The sequence below is a fragment of the Neoarius graeffei genome, chromosome 5 (genome assembly GCF_027579695.1).
Source record: "Neoarius graeffei isolate fNeoGra1 chromosome 5, fNeoGra1.pri, whole genome shotgun sequence".
In the NCBI taxonomy this organism is placed as follows: Eukaryota; Metazoa; Chordata; class Actinopteri; order Siluriformes; family Ariidae; genus Neoarius; species Neoarius graeffei.
The window spans coordinates 20,957,787-20,970,442 of record NC_083573.1 but is presented as its reverse complement, the minus strand read 5'-3'; the positions used below and the strand labels follow the sequence as shown (position 1 = coordinate 20,970,442).

At 39.7% G+C, this 12,656-nt stretch overlaps 2 protein-coding genes across 7 annotated transcripts in view; one reads left to right on the top strand and one right to left on the bottom strand.

Annotated features, from left to right (window-relative positions):
* The window catches only part of esco1 (establishment of sister chromatid cohesion N-acetyltransferase 1), an 80,861-nt gene extending 75,676 nt beyond the window's left edge, over window positions 1–5,185 (bottom strand). For 4 of the 5 annotated variants that reach the window (XR_009654709.1, XM_060921406.1, XM_060921409.1 and 1 more), the window contains exon 1: window positions 5,101–5,177. The gene's annotated coding sequence lies outside the window, so the exon portion shown is untranslated. Of the gene's footprint in view, window positions 1–5,100 lie in introns of all 5 variants that reach the window. The other variant, XM_060921407.1, reaches the window with a different exon arrangement.
* A 410-nt stretch (window positions 5,186–5,595) lies between these two features.
* Window positions 5,596–12,656, top strand: part of rbbp8 (retinoblastoma binding protein 8) — a 125,306-nt gene continuing 118,245 nt past the window's right edge. For both annotated transcript variants that reach the window (XM_060921404.1, XM_060921402.1), the window contains exons 1-2: window positions 5,596–5,999; window positions 6,998–7,040. In XM_060921404.1, coding sequence (XP_060777387.1) covers window positions 5,900–5,999; window positions 6,998–7,040 — 143 coding nt within the window. In that variant the 5' untranslated portion in view covers window positions 5,596–5,899. The remainder of the gene's footprint in view (window positions 6,000–6,997; window positions 7,041–12,656) is intronic.

Here is a 12,656-nt window from a genome sequence, read left to right as displayed (position 1 = left end):
AAACTGTTCTGTGGTCAGACGAATCAAAATTTGAAGTTCTTTATGGAAATCAGGGATGCCGTATCATTCGGACTAAAGAGGAGAAGGACGACTCGAGTTGTTATTGGCGCTCAGTTCAGAAGCCTGCATCTCTGATGGTATGGGGTTGTATTAGTGCGTGTGGCATGGGCAGCTTACACATCTGGAAAGACACCATCAATGCTGAAAGGTATATCCAGGTTCTAGAGCAACATATGCTCCCATCCAGATGACGTCTCTTTCAGGGAAGACCTTGCATTTTCCAACATGACAATGCCAAACCACATACTGCATCAATTACAGCATCATGGCTGCGTAGAAGGAGGGTCCGGGTACTGAACTGGCCAGCCTGCAGTCCAGATCTTTCACCCATAGAAAACATTTGGCGCATCATAAAACAGAAGATACGACAAAAAAGACCTAAGACAGTTGAGCAACTAGAATCCTACATTAGACAAGAATGGGTTAACATTCCTATCCCTAAACTTGAGCAACTTGTCTCCTCAGTCCCCAGACGTTTACAGACTGTTGTAAAGAGAAAAGGGGATGTCTCACAGTGTTACCACTGTGAGACATGGCCTTGTCCCAACTTTTTTGAGATGCGTTGTCATGAAATTTAAAATCACCTAATTTTTCTCTTTAAATGATACATTTTCTCAGTTTGAACATTTGATATGTCATCTATGTTCTATTCTGAATAAAATATGGAATTTTGAAACTTACACATCATTGCATTCCGTTTTTATTTACAATTTGTACTTTGTCCCAACTTTTTTGGAATCGGGGTTGTAGGTTAATATTGTATGTTCCTCACAGTTTTGTTTTACATTCTACTGTTATTCAAAATTTAAGGAAGCCACTGACATTTGAGAGTTATTTTTAAAGCAACTCTCTTATTATGAACTTTCGCATACAACAAACCAAGTTCATGTCTCCCGCCTTTAGTGACAATGACTCAGAGTCTTTAAAAAAAAAAATTTCACTATGTCACATCCATGCGCATTGGCACTCGGAGCATGCAGCATGATTAGAACTAAGTACTATGTACCTGTTCTGGATTAGAGCACAATCACAGCATGCGCTTATGAAGGCTCTCTAAACACACAGACTTGGCGAAATATACGCACTGTACTACCAAGCCTTATATCTGCGTATTGCCTTTCTGGTTTTAACTTTGTTTTGTGGATTTGGACTCTGCCCTTCATCTTTGCCTCTGCCATACTGTTTGCCAACACTCTTCCTGCAATTACATCAGTCATTCACCTGCTTACATGACACACTGAGCCATGCGTTCCTCCCCCCCCAGAGACAAACAATAAGTAATCAAGTCCAGTCAAGTTAACAATACATATTAATGCTATAAAACAAAGGCTAAACGAGCCCAGCTTAGGTGTTGATCGCTAAAAATTATTGAGAATGGAAATCAAAAGGATTGATAAAAGGATGACATGACTACTGATACCACTAAACTTAATACCTAATTAAAGTGCACCGGTGGCATTTTTATACCCCCAGCCCTGCAGCATGATATAAATGACATCAGTGATTTGTGACACACGAATGAACTGAATGCTGAAAATTTAGAAAACAGAGTGAGTCAGTGGACGGACACTGACAATGATACACCAGTAACCTCCATCATGTCCATAATGGATGAAGAAATCATTACCTCTGTTTGTGATCCTTTAATTCAATGAACTGCAACAGTGACTCGGAAGGAGAAATTCATGAGAAGGAGAATATGCCTAAAATTTCACATATAATGTGAGTGTTTGGTGTGACATTTTGGGTGCATTTCAGTATTACGAACTTTTCAGGATAATGAACTGTTTGGATGTCCCCCAGGAGTTCGTTATGGACCCTTTTCACGTGACGTCGCGACAAACGCGGCCGTCATTTTGGACGTGTACTACCAGTAGTTTACCACAGCCAACATTGAGGAACGGCAGCAAAGAAAGTGTTTATTTTCAGCAAGACTTCCATCATGCCACTATATTGTTGTGCACCTGGATGTAGTAACCATCAACAAACAAGGCAAGGGTTATCATTTTATCGGATCCCGGTAGATGCTGACCGACAGAGAAGATGGATAGCGGCATACCAACGCTTGTGTAGTGACCACTTTGTTGGAGGTAAGACGAATAAAATTAGCCAGAAAAGGCATTACATTGGTGTTAACATTCTGTGGCGGCGAGTGTGTAACCAAATAGGCTAAAATAACCCATTGTAACCTCTTTGTTCTTCTGTAGTAGCTATTGTTGACTAGCTAATGTCAACAAGTAGCTGGTATGTTACTGTAGCAATGTTTACGTTCAGTCATTTGGATGACTGTTAAAACCTTTCAGTCTCAAGTTTTTCCTTTACTGTATTTACTAGTTTACTGTAATTATGATCCGGCAGCTATTTACACCGGATCCAGTATAAATAGCTGCCGGAGCCAATGTCCGAGGTTCCGGAGCGCGCTCCGGCTTGCTCTCCCTCAAATTAAGCAGCGCGCGTCGGCTTGCTCCCGGAGTGCTCCGGCCGAGGTTCCGGAGCACACTCCGGCCAAGGTTGCCCTCAAATTAAGCAGCGCGCACCGGCTTGCTCCCGGAGTGCTCCGGCTGAGGTTCCAGAGCACACTCCGGCCGAGGTTGCCCTCAAATTAACCAGCGCGCGCCGGCTTGCTCCCAGAGTGCTCCGGCCGAGGTTGCCCTCAAATTAAGCAGCGCGCTCCAGCTTGCTCCGGAGCAAGCCGGAGCACGCTCCAGAACCTCGGCCAGAGCACTCCTGGAGCAAGCCAGAGTGCGCTCCGGAACCTCGGACGTTGGCGTGTATGTGTATGGCGATGGGTTTTTAATGACATAGGTATACAGATCATGTGGGCCGAAGTCAGGTAAAAACGAGGGCTTCGTGTACTTCCGTACGTCAGTGAACAATCCTGGTGGAAGCAGGTAAACGTCGTTCTCTAAGCCTGCTAACCTCAATTTTTGCAAATACCTCTCCCTCTGCTCGCCCTGTAAATGCCCTACGTCGCTGGATAGTGAAGGTGTTTTCCGCATCTGGCTCCTTTTTCTTTTATGTTCTCCCTTTGTCGCCTTCCTCGCATTCAAACTGATTCGAGCCGAAGTCCACTACATGTCCAAAATGGCGGTTGCGTTTACGAAGGTCACGTGACTGAAAAGGGTCTATAGAGGGGTATGTGTCTAAACTGTCTTCTTTACTTCCAGTATAATGATTACTGGTCTCACATGCGGATTCTGGTACCTTTGTCAATAAACATGTCCAAGAACAGCCTACTTTCACTGGAAACTAACACAACGGAAGTGCAAACAGGCAGTCAATCAATCAGACTGTAACTTCTCATGCTGGTGAGAAAAGTGTAAAACAAAACAAAAATAAATAATCAGATGCTTTATATTACACAGGGACAGACCTTCTGAGGCCACTTGTAAAGAATCCATTATAAAAAGTGCAACTGTATTCTAACTTTGTTGCATTCAGACCAAAAGTATGGAGACATGCACACAATATACCATTATCCATGCAAGACACTTTTTCAATGGAATAAAAGCATGTATTCTATTAATTTCATTCATTTGGTTTGACAGCATGCAATGTTGTTAGCATATCACTTATCCTACGTGCATTACGTCACTAACCAATGGAGAATGAGTGTTGAATACGGTTTACAATATCGCATGGTTGTCAAGACATGATGTCACACGTCGGAGCTGATGTGAATATTCAATGAGAAAGTTTCCTGCTGTGAATGCGCAGAAGCATTTCTTTGTTTGCCAGCGGCGCCCACAGTAAACTGTCGCAATGAATTGAAAATGCTATAAGATACATATTACACGTAAAACTTCCACGTTAGCAAGCGACTGTGACAATTTGTAAACAAACATGGCTGCCAGGTTTGCTTCGCTAAATACGGAAGACTTTGAGAGAATTTTGAAAGAGAAAGATACGGTGAACATCCAAAAGGCTACCAAAACTTCATTAAATATCCTTCACGCATATTTACAAGAGGAAAAACATGTTAATGGACATTGAAAAACTGGAAGAGAGAACAATAGCTTAAATACTGTCCAAGTTTGACTTGGAGGTGAGGGAAAAGTAACGGAGACTTTTACATGAGGACTTCACTAGTGAGTATTTATGCAGGCATTAACCATGAGGTGAGGGAAAGTAACGGAGACTTTTACACGAGGTGATACACTATACACTAGTGAGTATTCATGTAGGCATTAACTGTCACTTGAAAGACACATACAATGTATGTGTATATAATAATAATGGCTGGCTTTTTTCATGGTATATGGAATATATCTGATATACCATGAAAAAAAGCCAGCCAGTATTATTTAAATATTGAATGTGCAGAGAAAAATATCAAGAACAGCTCACTGATAAGGATCATAAGAGGTTAAAGAACATTAAACAAACAAATCAGTGTGATTTCACTGCAAGTCCAATGCACTTGCTTTTAAAATTCTATTTAGATTTTAATTGAATTCTTAACCCTGAGCTTTTATGGCACTTTAACTAAAGACTATTTTTATCTACAATCATCTGTAATGTTGCACCAGGTGTATCTTGCCTGTTTTTATGGTTGCATTTTTATTGCAATATTGTTTATGCTGCCCTCTTGGCCAGATCACTCTTGGAAAAGAGACTTTAATCTCAAGAAGTCTTTCACCTGGTTAAATAAAGGATACTGTTCCTCTAGGTGCTGGAGGGGGGGAAACTATTTTCTCATTACATTTGATTCCAGATACTAGGTCTCATATGAGAAACGAGTTGTAGGCATTTAGGAGCCTGAAGCAGCTGAGAAAACCTCCAAAACCCCACTAAACAAACAAATGTGTTCAAAACATTAGAGTAGAACATGACGCTGAAGCATTGTTCAGACTTTTGACTGATTTCGCTGCTTTATGCTTTTGGACGATGCCATAGCTTTAGCAAAACAGCTAACCTACAGACAGCCATTCAGAAGTGATTCCTTCATTAGAAAACTGTCGCTGGAAACCGAAAGACATACAGAAATACCTGAAACGCGACTAAAATCCAACAGAACAACAAACACGACCTAAAACTTACTTATCTTACTCGGTTTTCAAAAACAGCTGTCCTGCTCTGTTATGTGCTGGATGAAGTTTACGTTCCCTTCCGGAGCTTACGTTTTTACGTGAGCTTCAGCACGTTCTGCGTTTGTATCAATCATCGCCACCTGGCGGCTTGGCGCAAGAACCTGGCGTACCATATAAAACATAATTCAGGCTGAGAAATTTTTGCATGTCGATGTGTTTGGATGTGAATTTTTTTTACAATTTTCATGCAAATCTCTATTTGCATAGGTTATTTTTGAAGCCAATTTTATACATCACGCTGTTTTTTCGACCTAACCAACAGATGGCGGTAATGCGTCTCTGCACTGTTTGATGGACGTAATGCTAGAGAGCGAGACTTCAATGGTTGAATTCCAAATGCACCACAGAAGCTTTTATGCGTACACTATTTAGGTAATTGAAAACTCACACACACACGCCCTGATTTACACGCTATATAGTGCACTACGTAGTCATATGAGTCATGGCCGGATGTAAAATATATTTAGCGCCGTATTCGTTTGTTTTTTCGGGTTGAAAAGTTTTAGGTGGAGTTGTATGTACTATTTCGGAAATAATATACTTTTATTGTGACTTCTTGTGTTTATGTTGGTAATTTGATGGAGAAGCAACAATAAGAAAAAAATGTTATTTGAGAATTTTTTTCCTCCTGAGAACATACTTGCTAGCTAATGCTAAAGTTTTCTGTCTCGCGCTAAAGTCAGTGTTCATTCGGGAAGTTTCGATGAGCTTTCAGTTTTATTTGCCTGTAGTTTCTTCTGACTGAAGGTATGAACGGTAGTGATGAAGTGTGCGCTCCGAGTAGGAGCTCAGAGCTGTTCCAAGACCTGCTGGAGCGCCTCAGAGAGAGCCATGAAAATGCAGTGCAAGGTCTCCTCTGAAATTATTCCTATACACAGTACTGTATAAAAACTGTTATAGATTTCTATTTTATGACTTCTATATTATCGAGTCAATACAAAACATTTTACAATTCCAAACGTTCGTTTTCCAACACAAAATTAAATGTTACACTGAAAAAAGTTTATCTGAGCAGCATATTCCATAAGAGCCCACTTTTCAGCTGAAAAAAGAAAGCATAATGAAGGCTACTGGGTTTTACTGCAAAATTAAGAAGCAAGTGTGACAATTCAAGTGTCCAGAAGAACTGTGGCTGGTTCTGCAAGATGCTCAGTAAAACCTACAGCTCATTTCCTTATAAAACTGCACTCATCGTACCCGAGACTACTATTCCTTTTTTTTTTAAAGCAAAGGGTCGTCTCACACCAAATATTGACTTCGCTTCATTTACTTACTGCTGTTTATATTGTTTTAATGTTGAAATATTTCATTTAATTATTTTTTAAAGCCATATTTGGTCTACAGCATTTCTTTACATGTGCCTAAAACTTTTGCACAACAATATCATCTCAAGGTATTCAGTGTCTCATGTTGTGCAGGTTACATGATTGATTGTACACTCGGTGAAAATGTGAATTTAATTGCATTTCATCTAAACCTTAAATTTAGTAGTGTATTTAAGTTACCTTTAAGACCAGCCCTTAAATTTAGTAGTAAATTTAAATACCATTACTAAAGTTTTTAAATTCATTAAATATACTCAATTTTAAGACCTTTCCTTAGTATTCTTAAAAGTAGTAGTGACTTTATACTTTAATGTTAAATTTAGTAACTTTAAGTGACATTCTTTTTAACAGCATTTTATTGTCTTTAAGAAGTCATGGAAAGTCACTTAAAGTTCAACTATAAGAAATTTTCAAGTTATAAGTAAATACACATAAGCATTTTCTAAACCTTTAAGATACTATAAGAATATCTTAAAGCTGTTAATTCATCTAGTGGTAATTACTGTATTTTCTTCTTCTCAGGACTGCAGTTAAAGGTGAATAAACTGAAGAAGGAGCGTTGTTTGTAAGTAGATTTAAACAAAAATGCACTTTTGGTTTCAAATTCATTTTTCTTCAAGCATACCATATTTTTATTCAGGTGGTTTAGATCCATGTATGCTTCCTTTCTGAAAGTAGTGAATTTCAGCCCAGTGAATACTAGAGGTGGAAAGAGCACAAAACATAGGGGAGACTTGGGACAGTTTGTATTCCCATAATTTAATCTCAACCAATCAGGTTTTAAAATAATCTAAAACCTGATTGGTTGAGATTAAATTATGCCCTTTAGAATGTTGCCCCTTAGAGTAACCTACTTCCTTTGGAGACATGAAGCTGGACACTGCAGGTAGTGTACTTGCATGAGGATTAAGCTCATTTCATTCCTTCTTGAAAAAGGAACTGTATTGTTGAGTCAGGTTTGGGTAAACTGATACTTTTCTGTAGCTGTTCCAGCATTGTGTTCATACAGTTCATATGTAACAAGTTTTTATAATGGATGACTTGCAACCACGTGATCAAAATGTTCCACGTCATGATGGTGAATATACAAAGCAACTAGGATGGCAGCCGCTGAAAGCGTGTCTGTAAACAATGCTGAATTTTCTCAGTATTACCATGATTAACGGTCGAGCGAAAATTCGATACAAAGAGAAGATATGTGTGGTTTTGACCCATATTATTTAAAAAGTCAGATTTTTCTGAGGATAAGACACTTCTACCGACCATCGAGTACCCAGATATCGTGTTCTGTCTGGTTTGGCAGACTTCGTGGGTCGACAAATCTCAAATGAAGTCTTATAAGTCCATGGAAGCCTATAACTTCTTTGTCTCTGGGTGAGTAAATACCTTATTTATTAAACCAGTCAACGATAACGAAGCAGTTGTACAACCCCGATTCCAAAAAAGTTGGGACAAAGTACAAATTGTAAATAAAAACGGAATGCAATGATGTGGAAGTTCAAAATTCCATATTTTATTCAGAATAGAACATAGATGACATATCAAATGTTTAAACTGAGAAAATGTATCATTTAAAGAGAAAAATTAGGTGATTTTAAATTTTATGACAACACCACATCTCAAAAAAGTTGGGACAAGGCCATGTTTACCACTGTGAGACATCCCCTTTTCTCTTTACAACAGTCTGTAACCGTCTGGGGACTGAGGAGACAAGTTGCTCAAGTTTAGGGATAGGAATGCAGTGTTTCCCACAGACCAGGTAGCAATTTGTGGTGCTCCACTGTGCCAATGAGGGAATTGTGCGCGGTGGTGTTGTGGCGGTCGGTGGAGTCGGTCATTGGGGTGTATGCAAAGTGTTTACAGCGGGCGGTGTTCAAACACACAGTATTTTTCTTTAGAGTCACCTGCTGGGACTATTTTAAAGCTACAAGAAACATTTGAGATTATTCAGTTCAATCTAAATCCTTTTAAGTTCTTTAAGAGAAGACAGCTAAAACAATTTTTACCAGAACCCTGCCTGGTTTCATTCCTCGACCCAACTTTACATTACAGGGCAGGCCATTAGTTTGCTGGACTTGATGTTGGTGGAAAACCTGTCTTTTAAATTTATGAAAATTACTCACCAAAATTGAAGTTAAAGTTTAGTTTTTAGTAAAGTTTTAGTAAAAACTAAACTTTAACTTCAATTTTGGTGAGTAATTTTGCACCGATTGGAATTTTTTGGGCTGATTCCGATTTCCCATGGAGTGTGACCTGCCAATACCGATTTTGGCCGATTCCGATTTCATTTTTTCAAACCACTTCACAGCACACACAAAGACTATTTTCTTTTTATCTTTTCTTTAATAGAACATTCTGCCAGATTTTCAGTAATAAATTTAACACCTCAAAGGTTGAAAACAAATAAAATCTTTCTTCATGTTTGGTATTAACATATTAATTCCTGAAATAGGAAATTCACACAAACATTTCTTCTTTTCCCATCCAATATCTGGCACAAAAACAACTTCCCCCTCATATATTATTTGCCTACTGCTATGGAACGCACTTTCATAAGCCTATTTAGATCTGAAAACTTATGCCTTATGGAACAACCCATTTCTTCATTCAGTATCAAAATACAAAAATAATTTCCAGTCATACTTATACCATAGCCATTCTATCATCTTTGTCAAATGTGTATTTTTAGAGTAATTTTCAATGGAATCAATTGTAACCAAGGTTGTAAAACAGACACTTTTTTTTTTTTTAATCTCTCTTTGTACAAATCTAACTAGATGTTTGGTAATAGGCTAACGTATTAATTCCTGTAATGGGAAATTCACACAACCACAAACATTTTTCTTCTTTTCACATCCAATATCTGTCACAAAAAAAAAAAATTCACTATATTTGGATATCCAAATATAGTGAATTTTTTTTGTTGTTAACGGCGCGTGTGCCAGAGCTCGTTAGGCACGTAGGAGTGACGCTGTTCTGCGCAAGCGCAACACAATCACACTAGAAAGCATGTTCAAGCTGCCAGTGTAGCTGCAGTCTTTTTAGTTGTGAATTACGAGTATTTCCACTTTCATCTCTGTGATACACAAGTTTTGATCGGCAGAAAATCGGCATATTTTAATTTTGACCGGCTGGTCATGGCCGATCACGTGAAAATCGGCCGATTCCGATTGGCAGCCGGTCAATCGGGGCATCTCTGGTTTTTACCTTAGTTTTTTGCCTTTTTGGTGGCAATCATTCTTTAGTTGACATTCAAGGAATAAATTGCAAAAAAAAAAGCTGGAGGTTTTTCTATTAAATATTGAACTCAACACTTGCCTCAATACTAAAATTAAATAAATGGCATAATGTAATAACATAATAATAAAATAAAATATCATAATTAGATGTAAGAAACCACTTAAGGTAACACCAAGGCAACTAACAATAATGAAAAAGCATTACCCTAATTGGTGCAAAGCCTGCATGCCCTATCAGAACATTTAATTCTGTGTGGCTTCCTGAAAAAAAAAAAAAAAACTCAAGTGCCCTATCGTAAGGGAAGTCATTGCTGAAGCGGGATAAACGGGATAATGCAATAAGGCCGGTTCCTCGCGTCAAGCTGCTACTGTATGCATCAAAATTGGTTTATAGCCTGACTCGGGGATGTCCGTTTCCTGTGAGCCGAGAAGGCTATGATAAAGCTCATCACGAGCACGTCGTAGGCTACCTTTTAAAATAAGATGTCAGAAGGCGAATCGGGAAGGCTGGGTTATTTTTAATTAGCCTAACAGGCCTACTTGCAGTCCGGGTATATGCGCACCGGCAGGCCTGTGTACACGCCTCTCTGTCTCTGTGTGCGTGCGCGCGTGTGAGCGAGAAGAAAGAGCACTAGGAATAAACGGAACGATACACAACGGAATTTTTTTTTCAAAATCGCGAGTCTGATTGTGTGGCGATAGGAATCCATTGTGTGGCGCCACACAATGGTCTATGTATGGGAAACCCTGGAATGTTAACCCATTCTTGTCTAATGTAGGATTCTAGTTGCTCAACTGTCTTGGGTCTTTTTTGTCATATCTTCCGTTTTATGATGCGCCAAATGTTTTCTATGGATGAAAGATCTGGACTGCAGGCTGGCCAGTTCAGTACCTGGACCCTTCTACGCAGCCATGATGCTGTAATTGATGCAGTATGTGGTTTGGCATTGTCATGTTGGAAAATGCAAGGTCTTCCCTGAAAGAGACGTCGTCTGGATGGGAGCATATGTTGCTCTAGAACCTGGATATACCTTTCAGCATTGATGGTGTCTTTCCAGATGTGTAAGCTGCCCATGCCACACGCACTAATGCAACCCCATACCATCAGAGATGCAGGCTTCTGAACTAAGCGCTGATAACAACTTGGGTCGTCCTTCTCCTCTTTAGTCCGAATGACACGGCGTCCCTGATTTCCATAAAGAACTTCAAATTTTGATTCGTCTGACCACAGAACAGTTTTCCACTTTGCCACAGTCCATTTTAAATGAGCCTTGGCCCAGAGAAGACGTCTGCACTTCTGGATCATGTTTAGATACGGCTTCTTTGAACTATAGAGTTTTAGCTGGCAACGGCGGATGGCACGGTGAATTGTGTTCACAGATAATGTTCTCTGGAAATATTCCTGAGCCCATTTTGTGATTTCCAATGCAGAAACATGCCTGTATGTGATGCAGTGCCGTCTAAGGGCCCGAAGATCACGGGCACCCAGTATGGTTTTCCGCCTTGACCCTTACGCACAGAGATTCTTCCAGATTCTCTGAATCTTTTAATGATATTATGCACTGTAGATGATATGTTCAAACTCTTCAATTTTACACTGTCAAACTCCTTTCTGATATTGCTCCACTATTTGTCGGTGCAGAATTGGGGAGATTGATGATCCTCTTCCCATCTTTACTTCTGAGAGCCGCTGCCACTCCAAGATGCTCTTTTTATACCCAGTCATGTTAATGACCTATTGCCAATTGACCTAATGATTTGCAATTTGGTCCTCCAGCTGTTCCTTTTTTGTACCTTTAACTTTTCCAGCCTTTTATTGCCCCTGTCCCAACTTTTTTGAGATGTGTTGCTGTCATGAAATTTCAAATGAGCCAATATTTGGCATGACATTTTCAAAATGTCTCACTTTCGACATTTGATAGGTTGTCTATGTTCTATTGTGAATACAATATCAGTTTTTGAGATTTTGTAAATTATTGCATTCCGTTTTTATTTACAATTTGTACTTTGTCCCAACTTTTTTGAAATGGGGGTTGTACTTGCAAGGGTAAGTTAGGGCTTCTTTTGCATTTAGTTTACTTCTATGTGTAAACAACACAGTGTGAAATTTTGACAAGCCTCTAGCTTTATGGCTCACAATCATGTTTCAAGTTATTTCAGGTACAATTTTGCTGGCGCTCCTAGAAACGAAATGGCAATACACGTGTTAAAATTAGAACAACGACTGAGGGCCCGTTTACACGAGGACGCTGTCGGGTAAAAACGATTAAATATTTTATCAGAAGTGCCTTTCGTTTACACGAGGACGGCGTTTCCGAGGCTGAAAAACGGATAAAATTGAAAACGCCTTCCAGAGTGGATAAGTTAAAAACGGCCCCCGTTGCATATCCGTCTAAACTACCCAATACGCGAAACTCTGCTCGGATCTGCTCACGTCGGGTACGCGTTTACGTCATACATATGTCATATACTGCACATGCCAGCCCGGGAAGTAAGAAAGTAAGTAAAAAAGTAAGAGCATGTCTGATTACATCGATCCAACGGACCTTCAAGCTGCTCTGTGTTTCAATGCAGTAGATGTGTTTTCCTGCTCACCCGCCCAGCTGGAGCTCCTCAGTTTGGTATCGCCAAGTTACACACACACACACGCGCGTGCACACGCGCGCCGCCTATTCAAGCCGCTCGTGAAACCATAAACCCGAGACTGAAAACAAAACTAGCAGCCGAACGGGTTTATTTTGCTGAGATGGACACTGCCTTTTCTCTTCTTCACCGAAACAAGAGTGAGTGTTACTTAATAAAGGCAGATTAAAAGAGTTTCGGTTTGCTCCTGCTTCTCCCTCGAGCACTACAGTACCTCAGCCGGACCGGTGTTCTGTAAAGTTATCCTAGCAAGTTCTCATACAGACCGTTTTATTATTCAAAACAAGTCATTACAAATT